Source organism: Schistocerca serialis, chromosome 12 (genome assembly GCF_023864345.2).
Source record: "Schistocerca serialis cubense isolate TAMUIC-IGC-003099 chromosome 12, iqSchSeri2.2, whole genome shotgun sequence".
NCBI lineage: Eukaryota > Metazoa > Arthropoda > Insecta > Orthoptera > Acrididae > Schistocerca > Schistocerca serialis.
In genome coordinates, this window is record NC_064649.1 from 39,489,217 (window position 1) to 39,512,313 (window position 23,097).

General features: G+C 43.0%; 1 protein-coding gene across 3 annotated transcripts in view; it reads right to left on the reverse strand.

The window, feature by feature from the left end:
* LOC126428165 (uncharacterized) overlaps nucleotides 1-7,208 on the reverse strand; it is a 210,993-nt gene extending 203,785 nt beyond the window's left edge. For all 3 annotated transcript variants that reach the window (XR_007576785.1, XM_050090074.1, XM_050090075.1), the window contains exon 1: nucleotides 7,098-7,208. Coding sequence is in view for 2 of the 3 variants with exons in the window: in XM_050090074.1 (XP_049946031.1) it covers nucleotides 7,098-7,108 (11 nt within the window). In the remaining variant the exon portion in view is untranslated. The remainder of the gene's footprint in view (nucleotides 1-7,097) is intronic.
* Between the last annotated feature and the right edge of the window lie 15,889 nt (nucleotides 7,209-23,097).

Below are 23,097 nucleotides of genomic sequence, written 5' to 3' on the forward strand. Positions count from 1 at the left end.
TGATAAATCAGACATTTGCCGTGATGGCACTATTTGGCTTCTGCCATGTATACGGGATGTCAGAAAAGAACTGTTCCATACTTTGAGAAGTGGTATTCTCGACCAAAAAATGTCCAGTAAACATGGGCTTAAGAGCTATGAGCACGTATTCATCTTCGATGTTGTAAAACATACACTGATTAGCCAGAACTGTATGACCATCGACCTACTATCGACTAAACCCATCCAGGGGATAGCACCGTCACCTGGCGGGGAATGACTGCTACTCAAGACTCACGCAAGGTACATATAGTATCAGTGAGCGTGCTGTCCGTGTGCAGAATGACGAAGGCACACGATCATCTGAGTTTGACGTAGGGCAGATTTGATGGCCCGGAGGCTCGACACAAGCGTTTCGGAAACTGTACGCCTTACCGGGTGTTCGAGGAGTCCTGTACTGAGTGTGTCCAATACATGGCGAAACTAAAGTGAAACCACGACCAGACGTCATTCGGTTGGGCGGCAACCCCTCATTACAGATGTCGGACGTCGTAGGCTGGTAAAACAGGGCCGGCTTTAATGCTGAGCTGAGTACAAGTGAGTCTGAACACACAGTGCACAGAACACTCCTGGCGATAGGCTTCCACAGCCAATGTTAACACCACGATATAAATAGCTACAACTGATATGGGCACATGACCATTGACACTGGACGTTTGCGCTGTGCCAGAGCGTTGCATGGTCTGATGAATCCCGATACCTTATTCATCATGCCGATGGGAGAGCGTGAATCCGTCGCCTTCCAGGGAAACAGCTCCTTGACATCTGTACCACAGGACAGAGACGAACTGGCGGCGGCTCCATTATGCTTTGGGGAACATTCATGTGGGCATCCGTGGGTCCGGTGGAGCTGGTGCAAGGCACCGTGGTGGCCAAGATGAGTTGTAGACGGTTTGCAGACCACGTACACCCCTTCATGTCGATCATGTTCTTGACGGTAATATCATTTTTCAACAAGATAATGCGCCATGTCACAAGGTCCGAAGTGTGGTAGAGTGGTTGGAGGAACATAGTGGCGTGTTCCAATTGATGTGGTGGCTTCCAACTCACCAGATCTGAACCTGATCAAGCACATCTGGGATGTGATTGAACATGGCGTCAGAGCTCATCGCCCCCCTCCCTGGAGTTTACGGGAATTAGGTGACTTGTGTGTACAGATGTGCCAACTCCCTCTTGCGACCTACCAAGGCCTCATTACTTCCACGCCATGATGTGTCGCCGCTCTTATCCGTGCCGTAGGTGGACATACCAGATATTAGGTAGGTGGTCATAATGCACTGGGTGATCAGTGTATTCGTCCACTGCAAGCTCTTTGCTATTACAAAAGACCTACAGACTACAGTAAACAAATGAGGGCACATTCCGCTGTTTTTGTGCACACGTACAGAATGCAGTAAACACCTTTTAGTGTTTTTACTTTAAACCGTATTCACAGTTCTGGGTAACTGCAGCACGTACTTTAGTTCTAATGGAACCAATATGTGTTTTGATAAGTTTGTGGTATGCTTTTACATTGTAGTTTTATCTTTGAACTTAGCACATAGTGAAAGCTGTTAGCGGACACCACAGTTGAAAAGAGAACCAAAAGAAGCTTCTGTCATATACGCAGAATTAATTGTTTAAAGTATATTTAAGGACAATCTGCTGTCATTTATCATTAGCACACTTGCACAAGAATTCTGGCTCATTTATTTATGAACTAACTATTATTGATATTTATTGTAAATGATACGAGTGTAAACAAATGTTTATGAGATTACTTTTTTAAATATTCTTGTAATATATTAGTTTAGTCCTGGAAGTGGTCAACTTGAGTAGAGCTTAAAGACGATGTATTTTTGGTGGGAACTGCCTTCAGCAAATGGAAAAATAGACAATAGCAGAAGACTACAGGAGTCAAATGGAGATAGGGGCTTGTCGAGTGACGAACTGAAGGGAGTGATTCTGGGCACTTTATGTGGAGTACTGGAAGAAGCAGACCTGCCTATGGCAATGCATGATTAAGTCATGTAGGTGATTGATTCTGGGCGGTGAACGACCGCTACCATTTTATAACTTCTAAAGGGACTTCATATTTCTAGAGGTCTGAATGTGCTCCAGCAGTGCCAGAGCGTTGCATGGTCTGATGAATCCCGATACCTTCTTCATCATGCCGATGGGAGAGCGCGAATTCGTCGCCTTCCAGGGAAACAGCTCCTTGACATCTGTACCACAGGGCAGAGACAAACTGGCAGCGGCTCCATTATGCTTTGGGGAACGTTCATGTGGGCATCCGTATCGAGCCCAAACGTAGGCTTGTAGGCTGTCGTTCTTCCCGCAAACCATTCGCTATTGGAACACGGAAGGGGGGAAGTGACACTCATACAGAAAGTACCCTCCGCAAAACACCGCAAGGTGGCTTGCAGAATATAGATATAGATGTAGACGTTTAGTAGACAATGTAGTGGTCGGGTACTCCCAATACATTGGCCAGCACGTTCCCCTGATCATCCCTTATAATTTTGGTTATGGGGATACTTGGATTGTTTGGTGTATGCAAGCCCCATTAATGATGTACAAACACTTCAGGAGCACGTCATCTATTCCTGCCAGCGCATCCTTGGACATCCTGGAGTTTTCTGAAAGTGCGTGATTCCCTAAGACGTTGGACAGAGGAAGCATGTCTTACAGTGAGAGAATATCACATTAAGCACTTCCTTTAGCGATGGCTCACAAGTGCAGGTCGTATGTAACAGCGAACAGGTTACATTAGAAGCTCTGCTGATTTACAGTAATCGCATAATTCAGTTGTTTAAAACTGAATTTTCTTGATTGTCCGTAACAGCAAAGAGCTTTCAGTAGAAGAGATGCCTTTCACAGTACTGAAGATGAACAAGTGCTCATAGATCGTAAGATATACGTTTTGGTGCCCATGTTTATTCGACATTTTTTCTTGTTTTGTCCATACTGCCACCTCTAAAAAATAGAGTATTTTTTCAACTCCCTGTACTTTCAGTTATCAATTCCTTCACCTCTGGCAATGTTTTTTGGCGTAAAAAGTTACGAACTGCTCATTGGTTCGGAATCCACGTTAAGCAGTCCTCCTATAACCTGCTGGGAGAGTCAGTTCTAAGGTCGGAGGAAGGCAACAGCATACCACCTCCAGCAGGATCATGTCAATGCCTAGTAAAGTACTGTGGTGTTCAAAACAGTCTGATACCAGAATGATGGCATGCATCGTTAGCACAGAGAGCGCACAAGTTCACGAAGTATGTGTACGACATGTATTGAAAAATTAATGCAGATTATGTAATTTCGCATTTTGTATTAGTCTGGATCGTACGAGTTTTTCGTTGCAGTGTTGATAGGCATTAATGAAAAGTATCTTACATCGTTAGCCATGTCGGATATTTAGCCTATTGTCAGCTGTCAGAAAGTTTACATGTTTTTTTTATAGTGACGGCGATTATTTGTTTTGTATAAAAAGAGGAAGCAGTGGTTGAGAAGGGAGTGAGACAGGATTGTAGCCTATCCCGATGTTATACAATCTTTACATTGAGTAAGCAGTAATGGAAACCATAGAAAAATTTGGAGTAGGAATTAAAGTTCAGGGAGAGGAAATAAAAACTTTGAGGTTTGCCGATGACATTTTAATTCCGTCAGAGTTAGCAAATGACTTGGAAGAGCAACTGAACTGAATGGACAGTGTATCGAAACGATGACATAAGATGAAACTCAGCAAAAGTAAAACAAGGATAATCGAACGTAGTAGAATTAAATCAGGTGACGTTGAGGTAATCAGATTAGGAAACGAGACACTTAAAACAGTAGATGAGTTTTGTTAATTGGATAGCAAAATAACTGATGATAGCCGAAGTAGAACGGATATGAAGAGTGGAGTGGCAACGGGAAGAAAAGTGTTTCTGAAGAAGAGAAATTTGTTAACATCGAACGTAGATTTATCTGTTAAGAAGTCTTTGCTGTAAGTATTCGTATGGGGTGTAGCCATGTATGGAAGTGAAAGATGGACGATAAACAGTTCAGACAAGAAGAAAATAGAAGCTTTTGAAGTATGGTTATACGGAAGACTGCTGAAGATTAGATGGATAGATCACGTAACTAATGATGATACATTGAGCAGAATTGGGGAGAAAGGAAATTTGTGGCACAACCTGACTAGAAGAAGTGATCGTTTCGTAGGACACATTCTGAGCCATCAACGGATCACTAATTTAGTATTAGAGGGAAGTGATGGGCGTACAAATTGTAGAGAGAACCCATGACAGGAATACAGTAAGCAGATTCGGAAGGATATAGGTTGCAATAATTATTTGGAGATGAAGAGGCTTGCACAGGGTAGAGTAGCATGGAGAGCTGCCGCAAACTAGTTTTCGGACTGAAGACCACAACAATAGCATAAAAATGCATCAACAAATTTATATTAAATATTGGCATAAAAACGGAGTAAAGAAGCGCATATGTTTTAAAAATGTTAAAGAAAGGTTTCGATGAGTCTTCTGTGAGAAAATCAAGGGTTTACGAGTGCTATAAGCGTTCTGAATACGACGCACCAACACATCAACAGCCGATGAAACACTTGGAAAAAGTGAAAGAAATTGTTATAAGCGATCACCCAATCGCAGTCAGAGAAGGTGCCAATGATGTTGGCATATTGTCTCGTGCCTTAAAATATTTTCGGATATTTTGGGCTTGAAGTTTCCTAAAACGAAATCTGTTAAAAGATTGTTCAATTTCGAGCAAAAAAAGCGGCGAATGTAAGTCACTCAGTACTCGACAGGTAAAGTTAACAATGATGCAGAACTTCTGAAGCAGGTCATAACAGGAGGTGTCATACGGGGTTTACGGACATGGTGTCGATATTAAAGCTCAGTCGTCCCACTGGAAGCATTCTGGGTCGCCAAGACCGAAGAAAGTTCGAAAGTTGCGGTCAGATTAGCGGCGTAGTCCACCATGAGGCTTTAGCACAAGTCGAATGATAAATGAGGAGAATTACTTACAAGTTCAACGCTGTTTGCGTGAAACGGTTCGAAACAAGCGCCTGGATTCGTATCGAAACAGTTCATCCCACGATAATGCACCTGCTCTCACTCGGTGCTTGTTCGTAAATTTGTGGCCAAATTTTGAAAAAAACGCTGGCATTAGTGTGTAATATCTTGTGGCGACTGGTTTGAAGGGATGTAACTCTGGCGTAGACGAGCAGTCGTAGGACCTGTTGTCCGCCTATCCCAAACTACGTACTAATGGATAAGTCTTGGCACCATTCAGAGCACTTCGTGTCGACTATTCATAGTTCAGTTTGCTGCCACCCTCAGCGACGCCAAAGACATGACTCTGTAATTACCTGACGAATTTCTGTTGTGCTGTCTCTGTGAGTTGATGATTAATTCATTTATAACAGTAACTGGACTAATTTTTAAATACATTATACAATAAGAGACACGTTAACAAATGTTTTACACGTATTTTTTCTTTTACTATGCTCATTGTGTTGCACTACAATAGTATTAACTTAATTTCATATTCCGTGCTTCAAATAAGTATCCCATTTTAAGATGGCCGTCTCTGCAATTCATAGACGTGAATCCATGTTACTTCTATATCAAAATTTATGCCGTAACAGCTGATCGGTAGGATCTGTGCGTGAGTTGTCAGTTCTGCAAGACAAACAATAAATCATTCCTCCTCTCAGCTGTTCGCTTTGAAACTTTTATCGTTAGTTCGCGTTTCTGAATTCGATTGTTACTTGCTAATAATGGAAACTCCCCATCGCAGTCCCCGCAGATTTGTTGGTAAAATGGCCCAGTGGACAGCCCGTCGAAAACTGAACACAGGTCAAGCACGAAAACAGGAGGAAGGTGTACTGAACTGCGAAAAAAGAAGCACAATAGAAACAGTGAACGGTCAGAACCACGGCGTCGTGGTCGTGTGGTCACTATGTTGGACCGCAAAGTAGAGGATCCGTGTTAAATCACTCTCCTGCCCTAATTTTTTTTTTCACAATATTATGAACTTTCCATTCGATCAGTGACGTGTCTGTTTTTCTTCTGTATTCTCGGCAACTGTCATACTATACATTGGTTATAGAATATGGGTCAAATGGTAAAAATATATTACCGTCGCAAGTAAATGTGATGATTAGTGAGAGCATGCGAGATGCCGCATAGACCTCTCACAGAAACGAAAACAACAAATAGACGGGTGTGAACTACGTTACAACAAGGAAATTCAAGAGTCAAAACTTCCAAAACGGAACGCAAGAGTCATGAACTTGGTACATTCGAGGAACAGATAGGAGGCACGTACGTCTGGGGATCCCATCCTTACACCGTACTGTTGCAAAGCGACGTTACACGACGACACGACAGATTTGAATACAGCGGAGAGACACGCCAGTGACTGGACGCAAAGTTCGTAATTTTATATGAGACGCGAGGGAGATTTGAAAGCGGTCCAACACCGTCACCGTATAACCATGACGTCGTGGCTTTTCATGGTCCTTTTTCTGTTTCCATTTTGTCTGTTTCTTCACAGTTCAGCACGCCTTCTTCCTGTTTTCATGTTTATTTGTGTTCAGTTTTTGACGGAATGGGAAGTTTCCCTTGTAAGAGTCTATTATCCTCAAATATGGCTGCGAACAACGGCCGCACGAATACCTGGTACGGGTCACAGTATAGATCACTGACGAAGACGAATGCCGGTTAAGTAAAATTCTGTCAAAATAAATAAATAAATCATGTTTTTTTACCTCGCGCCGTAAACTGTAAGCTGTTAAAGGTTGATTTTTTATATCCTCTTCGCCCTTAAGAGTTTGCTACAATTTGTAAGGAAATAGTTCTCTCTGTTTATGAATTACCAAGGTACTGTAACCTCACTTCACCGTTCTGACAAGATTTACGAACACCATTCGTGAAAAACGATTAATGTTTGTAGAACTGTTTTTTGATAACACAAGCAAAATCGATTCAAGTGTAACACGGAAATACGGCAAAGAAAATTCGGTTTTCGTTTTCCGCAAAACGTGTCGCGTGTAAAGGCGCAGGCGCTGCGGTGGTACTCACCCGAGCTTCATGGCTGGTTCCGACGTGCACGGAGGCCGACGGAGATATGAAGGGAGCAGATCAGGCCACTAGGCTGAGGAAACAGCGCAGGCTGCGGAGGCGGTAAACACCTCTCCCCCCCTCCCGCGCTACAGTGCAGGCGTTGCGACGCGAAGCTCCTGACAAGACGCCACCGCCGTTCAAAATAGCCCGCCTCGTGGGTCACCACCTTCACTCCGCGCTCTTGCGGAACTGGAGACCACCAGACCTAAAGCTGTCCTCACACGACCATGTTTCTCATCGTTAAGCACGCCAGACGTGGCTTATGTCGGTCGTGTTGGTCCACGCACAGAAACGACCTTGCTACTCAGGGGGGACGTGCACATTATCATTACAGAAGGGATTTTTAGGTGCAGCACATTTCCAATAATATAGTCATTTTCAAATCGACAGATCAGTATAGTTATTTGGAGGCATGGAATGAAGAATGGTTGCATTTTTTGTGAGATTACTACATTTTGCACGTTTTCCCTTCCATTCCATGTTTAAGCACCTGTCCTCCCATTTTTATCTGTGTTTTTAATACATTAGTTTTTTTTCTCTTCTTGAAAAGGATTGTAAGATTCTGTTTAATCAGAAGTCAACAATGGTCAATAAATATTAAAATATACACTGATGGAAAAAACTCGCAACTCCAAAAAATAATTAATGTAGAATAATGAAATTTCGGGAACACATTTGTCTAGGTAACATTGTTCAGTGATTAACGTTACAAAGGTCAGAGGTTTATGTAAACGCGAGAGAATGCAATGCAAATGTTACCTACCTGCTGGTACATTAATAACCGGTGCATGCATTGTGTTGTACAGATGTCGGATGTCAGTTTGTGGACCGGAGTTCCATGCACTTTGTCGGTCAATGCAGGGGACGGTTAATGCTGTTTGAGGATGACACTGGAGTTGTTGTCCGATAATGTCCCACATGTGCTAGATTGGAGACAGATCTGGTCGTCGAGTAGGCGAAGTCAACATGTCCGAACCCTGTGAAACATGTTGGGTTAGAACAGTGGTATATCGGCGAGTGTTATCCTGTTGGAAAACACCCCCTCGAATGCTGTTCACGAATGGCAGCACAATAGGTCACCAGATTGACGTACAGATGTGCAGTCAGAATGCGTGCGACAACCACGAGAGTGCTCCTGCTGTCATACGAAATTACACCCCGGACCATAACTCCAGGTGTAGGTCCAGTGCGTCTCGGCCGCAGATAGGTTTTTGCAGGCGCTTACCTGGACTCCTTCGAATCAACACATGGCCATCACTGGCACCGAGACAGAGCCTGATTTCATCAGAAACACAACAAACCTCCACCATGCCCTCCAGTGATCTCTTGCTTGACATCACCGAAGTCGAAAATAGCTGTGATTTGGGTGCAGTGGAGTGCACGCTACAGGGCTACTGGCTCAGACCTGTCCTTGAAGTAACCGATTTTTGACAGTTCGTTGTGTCACTGTGGTGCCAACTGATGCTCAGATTTCTGCTATAGATGTAGTACGATGCGCCAGAGCCATGATCTGAGCACAATAGTCTTCCCTCTTGATAGTAGCTCGTGGCCGTCCGGAGTCCGCTCTTCTTGCGACCGTACATTCTCGAGAGCACGGCTACTACCAGTTGCGTACAGTGGCTACATTCCTCCCAAGTGGTTGTGCAGTATCGCAGAAGGAACATCCAGCTTCTCGTAGCTCTATTTACACAATTTTGGTTCAAACTCAGTGAGGTGTTGATAATGACGCCTTTGTAGCCCTAAATTCATTCTTGAATAACATCAACTCAGCACGTCCAATCTCAAAGGTAACTAACTCTGCCGGCCGCGGTGGTCTAGTGGTTCTAGGCGCGCAGTCCGGAACCGCGCGACTGCTACGGTCGCAGGTTCGAATCCTGCCTCGGGCATGGATGTGTGTGATGTCCTTAGGTTAGTTAGGTTTAAGTAGTTCTAAGTTCTAGGGGACTGATGACCACAGTAGTTAAGTCCCATAGTGCTCTGAGCCATTTTTTTTTAACTAACTCTCACGACCTCTCCAGTGTGTATTTAGAGCAAACCTGATTTGCATCCCCATAGTGGCGCTACTTGCACCACTCTTACACGACTGGCACGAAATTTGTATAGACATCACCTTTCAGATGTAGAAACACACCTACCAACTTCCGTTTGGCGGGCCGTTGTGGCCGAACGGTTCTAGGCACTTCAGTCCGGAATCGCACTGCTGCTGCAGTCGCAGGTTCGAATCCTGCCTCGGGCATGGATGTGTGTGCTGTCCTTAGGTTAGTTAGGTTTAAGTAGTTCTATAGGGGACTGATGACCTCAGGTGTTACGTCCCATAGTTCTCAGAGCCATTTGAACCATTTGAACTTTCGTTTATGCCGCACAACTCCTTCTTGGTCTTGCGATTTTTTCTTCCATCAGTGTATTTTATGGGAAGTAACAGGAGTTGTTCACACCCACAGCAACAATGGCCAAGTTCAGCACAATAATCAACCTCACTAAGAATGGCCAACCTACAGCTGTGATATCAAATGAAATTTAAACAATTATGCTGCAACAGTTGAAACCTAAATTCATTTAGCACTGGCTTTACCGGAAAGGGTTTTTCCCAACAAAACCATGTTGATGGTTAACAAGTAATGCTTGCAATACGTTCCACTTCCAGCCAGCTCTCAGAGTACGAGTTCCACTTGGATCGGAATTTTCGTAAGTGTAAATGAACATTAAAGTATTCGCGCAGCCGGCCAAAATGCATCTTTTTACTACCAGTCTGAAACCTCTGTACCAGCTTCCCAACACTTTACCTCAGTCCATACAGACTGATCACCTGACGCAGAATCCCTGAACGACCGCTTGACTCATAATGACCCGGAGTGACCATGCGCTCGCACTTTTAAACTTCAGTTGCCCTCCAATATTCACAACGTACTTAGAATATAGAAAATGGACCACCATTCAAAATATACGTGAGTTACAAATTATGTCCTATATTTTAAGTTAAAGGTCTTTTCTTTTGCAGTCCCCAGCACACCAAGGTGCATCACCATGCAGATACAAACAGCTATCGTCTCCGAATTGTTCCTGTGCTGTACGCAGTAGACAGTGGTGCAAAACGTGTTGATATACTTTCGCATTTAGCGGTTTCTTACGCGCAGTTAGGGGACCTGACCCTAACCACGAAAAATACCGCCATACCGTAACACCGCCGCCTCTCAACTTTCCTCTTGGGTGTGCACGTCACGGCAGATAACATTCTCCAGGGATTCGCCGAACCCAAATCTTTCCATCCGATTGCCGCAGGGTATAGCATGATTCACTACTCCAAATCACTCGTTTCCAGTCAGCCGCAGCCCATTGCTCAGTGTCAGATTGAATAATTTCAGGGATTGGCTACAACCCTGTCTCTTCCCTTTCTCAATTATTGCTTCCCTTTCATGGCCTTCGACTTTCTGTGTTTACACAAAGTTCTAAACAGTTTTTCGTTGCTTGTATTTTACCCGAGCCACTTTCAGAATTTCAAAGAATGTACTACAGTCACAACTGTCGAAAGCTTCCATATAAATGCTGTAAATTTAGATTTACTTTTTTTCGGTCTATCATGTTAGGTACGTCGTAATGTCAGTATTGCCTTGTTCCTTTTCTGGAATCAAATCTGATGTTCCATGAGGTCGGCTTCTACCAGTTATTCTTGTCAGTGTTTTGCAACCGTGACTTCTTAAACTTATAGTTCAGTAATATTCACGCGTGTTAGCAGTGCCTTCTTTGCAGAAGTAGTGATTACATTCTCCTTGAGGTCTGAAGGTATGTTGGCTTTCTAGACGGTTGGATTTTCGCATCTTCAATCTGAAGATTTGTTTGAACACCACTGTGCTTTACGAGGGATCGTCATAGTGCAAGTAGTATCCTAATTCCTTTTCCCAACCTTAGAACTACGATTTATAAGAAGTTAACGTTTGTCGTTTATGTACTATGCAGAGATACGTGTATCCTTGAACTTGATGTGCTACTGGATTAATTTTGTCCTACTTACTTCACAGCATTTAATCTGTCTAGATGCATGTAATGTTTGTAGCTTTAAGTTAATTATGAATAGTAACCTAGGTATGACTTACTGTTTACTAACTACGGTACCGTAAATGTCACTAATTCTGTGTATAAGTTTAATACATGCTTTACCAGTTTAATTCCGCCGGGAAGCGAGAGTTTGATGATGTGACGATTATACACCGTCTGCGTGCCATCATATGCATATTTACATCCTTTCTCTTAAAACCTGCAGCCTAAATTGTTCGTCATACGAAGTCTAATTATTCTCGCTGTGCACTGCGATATGTTTTGTCGCATTGTGTTGCATGTCAACATGGTCAACCATTACACAACTTACTGCTCTCCTACAGCGATCTCTGCACCTCACTTCATTATAACAGAAAAAATAATGGTAACAATGCGGTGAATCAGTTTCTTAACTGCAAACTAGACAAGATCATTTTCAATCCTACTGCAGCCATTGTGATTTATCCCACCTCAGAACAATTAGTATTCTGAGTCACAATACAGTTTAGCATACCGTCTTTTTGATGTGATTTGCAGGTTGAAAAACCACAACAGCCGGACAAAAGAAGTGAAGCATCCAGAAGGGGAAGAGGAAATGAAATAGCACTCCAAACGTTGGGAGGTAAGTGACAGTGACAGTCAAATTTACAAAGAAGTTGACAGTACGAACCCGCTTATCAGTATACCGTTGCACCCCATCTCAGCTGGATGCATGCACTTACTCAGTTGAGAAGGGTTTGATAAACCATTGTATCCTCTCCTGCGTCAGGCTAGCCAACAACTGTCGTATCTGTCGCTGATAACCTCGGATAGTGGCACTGGAACGGAGATGACGTCCGAGATGATCCCACATGGTAAAGTTGAGGCAAACAGACAAAACGTAAGAAAATGCCTGGTATCATCTTGTTGAAGTTGGCAATAGTATTGGAGCAAAAGGGACACCACCCCTCTCTGCATTGTTGCCAGATGTGTGCAAGATGGCGGCGATGACATCATCCAAGATGGCGGCATGTAGACTTGGCAACAGCACATGACGTCAACCAAGATGGCGGCTGTGATGTCTTATAAGATGGCTGAATTTGGTGGGAAATTTGAATTTTGGTGGGAGATAGGTCAATTGGGCTACCTCCATTAACCTAACCACCTCCCCCAGAAAATGGCGGGAAATTCAAATTTCAAGAGGATAATGCATCACACCACAGTTATCTCTTCTAACCTAAGAAAATCGAAGGAAGCTAGGTCACTTGGGCTACATCCAGTAACCTAAGTCACCCGACTGCCACCTCTTCCTAGGAACTGGCGCCAAGTTTGAATTTTGGTGGTAAAGAAAGGTCAATTCTCGTATCTCGACTAAGCTGAGAAAATGGCATGAAAGAAAGGTTACCTCCACTAACCTAAGTCACCTGAGCACCACCTCCTCCTAAGGATTTGTGGGAAAAGAACTCAACCAGTGCTGGATATAAGTCTTTATTTCAACAATTTCATGCAGTACAGCCATCCAGTGTGTTCACCACGATGTCCAGACTCCAACTGACTTAGTAAACAGTACTGCAGCCAGAGGGCGCTCTCGTCTGTGATGTAATCCAAGATGGTGGGAAACAGTGTGTTGGCCATGAGGTCCTGACTAAAACTGACTTAGTACACAGCGCCACCACCAGAGGGCGCTATGGTCCAAGATGGCGACCATGACGTCAGGGAAAGATGCAAGTACCATTAGACCTGTGATGTACCAGACACACTGATAAGGTTCCCACCCCAAATCCAAGATGGCGGCGGTGGGAAATTAAGAAATTGCCACATCCCCCACCGAGGTGGGAAATTCCAATTTTCACAGATTTTCACGAGTGTCACGCCCACCTGGACTTAGAAGGAAATAGTTAAAGTCTCCACCACAATCCTCTACTGACCACCTTGTCCCCTTACCAACCCATGTTGGTGGGCTAACGTGTACTAATGTGCACAGTGAATGACGTCATCCAAGATGGCGGCTATGACGTCAGTTGATGATGCAAGTGTCACACCCCCCTGGTGAGAAGTTTGAATTTTTGTGGGAAGATAGGTCAATTGGGCTACTTCAACTAACCTAACCCCCCTTCCCTCCCACAGAAAATTAGCAGGAAGTTCAAATTCCGATGGGATAATGCATCACACCACTGTTATGTCTACTAACCTAAAAAAATCGAGGGAAAATATGTCATTTGGGCTACCCCCACTATCCTAACTCACCAGACCACCACCTCTTCCTTGGAACTGGCGCCAAGTTTGAATTTTGGTGGTAACGAAAAGTCAATTCGCATATCTCTACTAAGTTAAGAACATGGAGTGAAAGAAAGGACACTTTGACTACCTCCAGTAACCTAAGTCATCCAACCGCCACATCATCCTAGGAACTGGCGCCAAGTTTGAATTTTCACAGGAAGCTATGTCAACTGCGCTACCTCTGCTACCCTAAGAAATTGTCGCAAAAGAAAGGACACTTGGACTATCTCCACTAACCTAAGTCACCAGACCGCCACGTCCTCCTAGGGATTCGTGGGAGAAGGACTGAGTCTGCAGTGGGCTGGTGGAGAGAGGAACGAGTGTACTTCATTTATTTTGGAACAATTTATTTGCGTATGGAGTATATTTATTACACTGATACAAAACACACGCTCTGACATGCTTGGGGTCACGTCACACAGCCTACACTAAAAGATCCTGCAAACATGCTTGCTAATCGTCAACTGTCGAAATCATGCTGCTGTCTCTTATTTAAACAATTTGAGCCACTACCGCCATCCAGTGTGTTTGCCACGAGGTCCAGGTCCCAACTGACCTAAAGCACAGCACCACCACCAGAGCTTGCTATCATCCCTCTCATATGTTTGACCGCTTTCTCTCTATCGTCATTCTAACGGGACACCTCTGATGCATGGATACCAATGTCACAGTTTGTGCTGTTCCACCGCTCGTGACGTGTGTGACGCCCATACTGATGCTACAGATCATGCTGTCCCAACACTCATGATGTGCTTGTATGTGTAAGGAGATACGGATGTCACAGATCTTGCTAAACAAAAACTGTTCCACCACTTCTAAATAATTCAGTACACTGATGTGCAGACACGAAATTGTAAAATGTCTAAATAACGCATAGCACAGCCTACAGACTGCTTGCAGAATAATCCAACAGACATGTGCAAGCTCCCTTCGCCACCCCGTGTCCACTAGACAGCTCAAGAGGTTAACATTTGCCCCTGCAAAGTGTCGCGGCCATGAGCAGTCAAATCACACACATGTACCCATTAATGTCCCACACGCATGAGGTGGTGGCGCCCCTTTCATACTAGACACTTTAGAAATTCCTTGCGAAATACTTCACCACCTAGACACCGGACACATGCGTCGTCACAGCCGTGTGCCGCTGTTGAACTCAAGTGAAAGTTGCCTCTATTTCAAGTATACAGTCACTGTTATACTGACGTCACAGAACTACAAGGCGTACTCAGACAGCCTCCAAATGCGAGACACCTCCGGGCAGCACGTGTTCGTACCATTGATGACAGAGTAGCTACAAACCTTCGCAAACGCATCTAACAAGGTCCTCAATCTTATACTCATGTCACGTGACTATGTAAAAAATAAGAACCGCGGAAATTGTATGGTGTCCCAGAAATAGTTAACGCTCGCTTTCCTGATGTCTCAGCTTGTATGCAGGAAAACTTTTGCCCTAACAGGACCTGTTTACGAAAATAACGCATAATAAACGTCGAATGCAGTCTTCGTCGCGGACCTAACGTGGTACCCACTCCATCACATGTTACCCATCCTGCTTTCAACACACACAAATGGTCTCTGGGATATGTATATCACAGCACGAAGGATGTGAATGACCTGAGCATTATAATTGGCTCTCACCGAATTTACCCGCCAAATTACTGATGTCGCCGGTATCAAAGCACGATCCACCTTTTCTTTTATTTTGCAGATGGTACTTTCATCAGTAAAATTATTTTGCACAGATCGCTAAATTGCATTCACAGTTAAACCCGCAAAGTGTTCTACAGATCGTCAAATACATACGAGACTCACAAGAATATTGGAAGCCAGGAACATATTTACCAGTCTAACTACAATTAAATATTATTACAATTGCCGCAGTAGTCCGACACCGATCGATGTACACATAATTTCTGCTCTTGACGGTTGTGCTTTTGGATCGAATCTCAGTATCTATAGTGCACATAATTTTCCACGTAAAACATCTCTCTCATACCCTGGCAGTTATCGATGTGCTGAATCTATACATCAATGCAATATATACACATTTTACACAATGTAAGCCACACTAACTTTACAATACAATATATACACATTTTACACAAACAGTGCAGTATCTTTTATACCTGTACAGCACCTGAAAAAATTATGGTATGCCGACACTCACACCAGTTATATGTCACGACGCTCCTCAGTTCTAGGGAAGCACTGTCAGCCTTTTCTTTCTTTCTACAGACATGACATTCAACGGCAATAAACTATTTTACACTGATCACCATATTGCACCGACAACTCAATCTCGCAAAGTGCCTTACATATTGTCAAATACGGAAAGATACTTACTCAATTACGGTGCTCTAACACTGAGGACAGGAGCTTGAATATTAGAGCATGAAACCGATATCCAACCCAGCAATATATTACTGCGTACTGTGTCGTTGTAGTAAACGTACAATTCATATCCTCTGCCATACAATATCATTCCTTTTACATCAGAGCACCCTAAGCGGACCGAAGTCGCTCTCAGAACTGCTCTACAAATTCGCGATCGTTTCCCCTCGGCATAAACGCGTTACTGTTCCTGATCTGAACCTGATTCCTTGCTTTTCGCTTTTCCACGCACATATCAGGACTTGGGGATTACAAGAACACACGTATTTTCACATAGTTCGCCATAATAAGAGACCATTTTCGCGGTACTTCTTGATATCAAGCACTAGGCAGCATCCTACCGATTGCTGGTGCAGTATAATTCCCAACATATAGACTGGAAATTATTTCTCTACAAACCCCAAACTTTAGCGATGTTCAGTGTGCTATAGACCACTGAGTAACTTGAAACAAATAGAGGAATCTGATATTTCCACTCTCGAATACCGCTCGGTGATGTGACACATTCCAAATCATCCCTATAATTTACAAGCCGACTAAAGTCTTTCCCATGTCTAGATGCTCGATGCATACTCTACAATCGATCTTCTCTCAACTAGATAAAGGCGCGAAATGTGCAGAACCAGTCAACTGAACAATTTACATGGGAGCGAATAATGGTCCAGAACAAACGCACCTCCATACACAATCTTCTCAAATTTCCACTTGATCACAAAACCGCCCAACACATATTAAGTATTAGTTCGCTATTTGGTCGTCTAGACAATGGCAAAGTTAACTAAGATACATTCTTACACTCCAACAGGCATCTGCATTCGGACAGCTGCTGCTGTTAACGAGAAACGTGAATCATTGCCTCCATAGTCTATGCATACACTTAATCATTCTCGAAAACCGATCATATATATGTTTTATAATTATACTTAGAATTAAATGTTATGATTGTGGTCTCAATTGAATGGTATTCGACAATGAGTGAAGAATTGGAAATACACCCTGTTGAAGGCTGTGGCTCTGGAAATGGAAATATCTGTACATTCCTTACGACTGACCATAGTCATCTCCTTTACATACATTGGAACAGAAACATATACATTATAAACCTGATGCTCAATTGCGAACATATCACGTACTGTACACTACCACTAAGTGTAATAATACTTGCCCAATAAATGATTCCACACAATGCAAACTAATACTGATGGAAAATCAATGATGGGTGGGCATGTCTCTTAGGTTTTTCTTGCGAGTGCTATGAAAGAGAGACGTAATCGGCCAGATGCTTAAAAAACCACTGTATGTTATTGTCATAAGCAGTCTTGGTTCTACATCTGCAGCAATTATCCATGTTAAAGGCTATACCCCCTTTACAAATCAAGGTACGACATTTCCTCTGAAAGAGGTGTTTTTTTCAGACAAATACCATGACAGTGATGGTAGGAATGTGTATATTCAGACCAACATGTAGCCCACGATGCAACCTCGTGATAAAATTAACGCATTTTGAAAGTGATTCGGCTAAGGAACGTGGTATGTAAGCAGGATTTGCGACTCCCTCACACCATACAGCTAGATAATTCTTTAATATTTGTAGCGCATTCTGTCCCGATACTCTATCAGAGGTTCTACGATTTATCCACTGAGTTATAGGCGACGACTGATTGAGAAGGAACACAACAGTAGTAGTAGATGATGTGCTGATTGCGGTTGTAAGAAAATGTACACTATGTTGTCAGATTAGTGTCACACTATCCGCTAGAAATGATCTCCATGATTTCGAATCAGGTATTTCCATTGAAGCATTTACCTGCATCGGATTACACCCACATATGAATAATATTTCTGGCACACTTATATCTCGCAATGAGTCACCTTCCTTGAACCTGTCTGCTACAGTAAAATTACAATCTGCTTGTAGCCAGTCCCTATGTGTCTTGCAGCTGAGCCCATTTCTACAGCTCCGTGCATGTTACTGTTCCATTTTAAGTCGGAACTGAGCAGAAGCCAGAGAAAACCATACCCACCACCTTCTGCAAGCCGTGTAGAAACAGAGCGACGTGAGTTACTGCGGCAAGAGCATGTTTTGACCATTCGATGGAAATGCGCGCATTGTGTAAACTTCATACAAGTACTACAGAACCACGTCCATTCAAATCTGTCACCCCAACATCCTATCAACATTATTCTCTACACCCAAACAGAGAAAAATTAAGGACTATAGAAGTTACACTAACTTCGTTCAACATAGAACTCACCTAGGCACCATTGCTCGCACTATGACGCATACCTGTGCTGTGGCTCCAGCGCGGTCAGGGAGTTTTCGCAATTGTTCCCCAGAATAGCGCAGCATGCAGCCCTCCAAGCATTCCTAATGGTATACGCAGTCCCACACCGAATTTACACCTCAAACTGCTGCTGCTACTATCGCCTGTGTGGCACGATCCAATTAAAATACAGGCACTGCAGAGGCCACTTTAAAGTTTGATCACCGAATTAGGCGAACGATCATATCGGACAGACTATTGTATGAGACTCTCCGTCTGGTTCTGTTTAGTTGTTTGAAACACTGTTTTCTAATACGCTTTTGGGCAATGCTAAAACATTTCGTTTTTCTGCCACGACTTCGAGGCCTGTGCCTGGTTCTAACCTGACATTAAGAAGTTCTGAGCCAAGGATTTTGCTGGAATGTAGATGTTGCACGGTGTAAATCATGTTCTTACGGCGGATAGCATAACACGCCACACATCGGCTGATATTAAATAAAAGATACTTACAACATAAGGAAATCGGAAGAGTCTTACAGCGTTGGCGTAGGTTTCCAAACTACAGTCCGAAGGTGATTCACAAGCTCTACTTGTCTCTCACAGTGAAGGAATAGCTGATGGCTCTGCGTTTCCTTTGCGACTCATGTACGCGATCAGTGTTTTGGCGTTATCCACCCCAGAAGGTGCTTTCCATCCAGCAAGACTCTTTCCTCATCTCAACCAAGCGATATCAGTCAATCATTATGTGGTAACCAACAGCGTACCAGTGAACAGATGGGATGGAAAAGACACTATCGATGTATTCTAATAATAAGCATCACAGTTGATAGCGTGAACAATTTAAGAAGTTTCACAGTAACTTCAGCACAGGCCAATGATGTGACAGCATGTTTCTCCAATTTCAGTATCATAGCTAAACCATCCCTTCTCCACTCTGCGAGTATCATTGCGAATATGGATAGATGACTGTGCAGTACGTCCTTTCCGAGTCGTCACCCATCTGGAGCGGCGCCCATGTCGAGGAGTTTAGCACTCCATATCGATGTATAGTAACAGATTTCAAAGTGTCGTGATGTAATAGCAGATAGTTAGTGAAGAAGAACAAGATGAGGATGATTTTTATGCATGATGGACCTCCGGATGGATGGAGTTAGACATATTGTTATGTAAATCAACCAAGCTGTCAACTCTATAGTATTGTTTTAGAGTCTAGGATAGGTACCTGGAAGTTATTGGCTACAATGTTCTGCACTGAAAACGGGCTATAATGTTGGATCACATGTGTTTCTGACCTCCTATCAGTGGTATGGAATGTAGCATTGTTTTCACTGTGAGAAATATATTTCAAGTGCATGACATACATTCTTCTGCCCGGTTTCTCTACGATAAACTATGTTATCGAACCGTAAAATGAAAAAAAGCTACTTCTCTAAAACACTTGCTCTGTGTGATACGAGGGCAATATAGCTTTCTGGAGATGTATATTGTCCACTGTTCACATCCGATCACGTTTTAGAAATTATACGATGCCTTCATCAGTCCTATATAAAATGATCGTTAGTAGTGGGGGATACCTCCTACAAGGAAACAGATAAAAACCTAACAGCAGCATCAGACATGTGAAAATTACAAGTCGTTCCGTCACTAACTTGGTAAACAGCACATCTGTCCGTCAAATGTGTACACGGGGATTACAGCACCTCCTAAGCACCTATCGCTATGTTAGTTATGACGCTGAAGTCACGATTTTACACCCAAGAGGCGACAGGGGGGATGGAGTACATCGCATAAATCAAAGTTCGTTTAGAGGAATGTGTCAAGTTTCATCACACATGAGATGGAAGTATGGAAGTCCTTTGATGACCGACAGGTTTACCGTTCACCATTAAAAGTAGATAGTGCTTTAAACCACATACAGAACACGTGGTTTTATATGACTAGATCTATATCATATGACTGATGCATCTGGACAGAACAATGGAAAAATTGATCCGCAGCAACGTTTCCTTCTCTAGAATGCATCAGTCAACCATTAAATTGTACCTCATTACAACTTCCTCTCAATTGATCACCCTGTCCACTCTCTGTTATCCTTTAACGCAGCTGCAAGTAAGTTTACAGGTGGATGGTTCTCTGTCCTCATGAAAAGCATAAAATACAGTAGTCAACTCACGTGTATCACTGGCACCACAATAGACATACAGTATAATGCTGCCTCAACGGGAAAAAATTTACTTCCTCCCTGATGTCCTTCGTTTTGATGTCGACGTTTTCTCGGATTCCTCTTGTTGCCGCATTCTTGTTCCCATGTATAAATTGTTCAGCACGAACCAGAAGATATGCAAGTAAATTCTCAATTTCCCCACATTTTTGTGTATATTTGGTCAGTTTATACATATTCCCTCATCATTTTTCACAATTCTATCGATTTTATGGCAGATCTATCCATGCAATCATGACATAACCTCTTGTTCTGTGTTTTAAAATTGCTTGTAAATGTAGCACAGCTGCCAACACCTAGCCCAAATGCACTGATCGGGAGATGTACTGATCGGGAGGTGTAATATAGCACTGTACTCTACTGTATCCAGTCACCCTCACATTCAGAGAGCGTTTGCTCTGTTTTCTGTATGTCTATGTATATGCATGCCTTGCGGAGGAATCCAGGGAGGAGTCGTGGCAGAAAAACGAAATGTTTGGCATTGTACAAAAGCGTGTTAGAAAACATCGTTTCAAAGGACTGAACAGGACCAGAGGGAGAGTCTCATGTGATTTAGTATAGTCTGTGGGATACGATCATTCGTCTAGAGCATAGGTGATCAAACTTTAAAGTGGCCTCTGCAGTGCCTGTATACTTAATAGGATTGTGCCACACAAGCGGTAGTAGCACCAGCAGTTTGAGGTGTAAATTCAGTGAGTGACTGTGTATACCGTTAGGAATGCTTGGAGGGCTGCATGCTGCGCTATTCTGGGGAACAATTGCGAAAACTCTTTCTCCGCATTGGAGCCGCAGCACAGCTATGCATCATCATGCGAGCAATGGTGCCTAGGTGAGTTCTATATTGATAGAAGTTAGTGGAACTTCTATAGTTCTTAATTTTTCTCTGTTTGATGGTAGAGAATAACGCTGATAGCATGTTGGGGTGATAGATTTGAATGGACGTGGATCTATAGTACTTGTATGTAGCTTGCACAATGTGCACATTTCCATGGAAGGGTCAAAACATACTCCTGTCGCACTAACTCAGGTCGCTCTGTTTCTACACATGTTGCAGAAGGTGGTGGGTATGGTTTTCTCTGACATCTGCTCAGTTCCAACTTAAAATGGAATGATAACATGCACGGAGCTGTAGAAATGAGTGCAGCTGCAGGATGTGTAGGGACTGGCTAAAACAAGATTGTAATTTTACTGTAGCAGACAGGTTCGAGGAAGGTGACTTTTTGCAAGATATGAGAGTGCCAGAAATATTATTCACTAGTGGATGTGATCTGATGCAGGTAAGTGCTTGAATGGATATACCTGATTCAAAATCATGGACATCATTTCTAGTGGATAGTGTAACACTAGAGATCTGAGAACATAGTGTACATTTTCTTACAATCTCAATCAGCACATCATCTACTACTACTGTTGTGTTCGTTCTCAATCAGTCGGCGCATATAACTCGGTCGATATATCGCAGAAGCTCTGATATAGTATCGAGAAAGAATGCACTACAAATACTATAGAATTATCTAGCTGTACGGTGTGACGGAGTCCCAAATATGCCGGCCGACGTGGCCGTGCGGTTAAAGGCGCTGCAGTCTGGAACCGCAAGACCGCTACGGTCGCAGGTTCGAATCCTGCCTCGGGCATGGATGTTTGTGATGTCCTTAGGTTAGTAAGGTTTAACTAGTTCTAAGTTCTAGGGGACTAATGACCTCAGCAGTTGAGTCCCATAGTGCTCAGAGCCATTTGAAGTCCCAAATATTGCTTACATACCACGTTCCTTAGCCGAATCACTTTCAAAAAGCCTTAATTTTATCACGAGGTTGCATCGTGGGCTACATGTTGGTCTGATAATACGCATTCCTACCATCCACTGTCATGGTATTTGTCTGGAAAAACATCTCTTTCAGAGGTAATGTAGTACCTCGATTTGTAAAGGGGGTATAGCCTTTAACATGGATAATTGCTGCAGATGTAGAACCAAGACTGCTTATGACAATAACATACAGTGGTTTTTTAAGCATCTGGCCGATTACGTCTCTCTTTCATAGCACTCGCAAGAAAAACCTAAGAGACATGCCCACCCATCATTGATTTTCCATCAGTATTAGTTTGCATTGTGTGGAATCATTTATTGGGCAAGTATTATTACACTTAGTGGTAGTGTACAGTACGTGATATGTTCGCAATTGAGCATCAGGTTTGTTATGTATATGTTTGTGTTCTGTTACATGTAAAGGAGACGACTACGGTCAGTCGTAAGGAATGTACTGATATTTCCACTTCCACAGCCTTCAACGGGGTATATTTCCAACACTTCAGTCATTGTCGAATACCATTCAATTGAGACCACAATCATAACATTTAATTCTAAGTATAATTATAAAACATATATATGATCGGTTTTCGAGAATGATTAAGTGTAGGCATGGACTATGGAGGCAATGATTCACGTTTCTCATTAACGGCAGCAGCTGTCCGAATGCAGATGCCTGTTGGAGTGTAAGAATGTATCTGAGTTAACTTTGCCATCGTCTAGACGACCAAATAGCGAACTAATACTTAATATGTGTTGGGCGGTTTTGTGATCAAGTGGAAATTTGAGGAGATTGTGTATGGAGGTGCGTTTGTTCTGGACCATTATTCGCTCCCATGTAAATTGTTCAGTTGACTGGTTCTGCACATTTCGCACCTTTATCTAGTTGAGAGAAGATCGATTGTGGAGTATGCATCTAGCATGTGGAAGACACGTTTGTTATGTAGACATGGGAAAGACCTTAGTTGGCTTGTAAATTATAGGGAT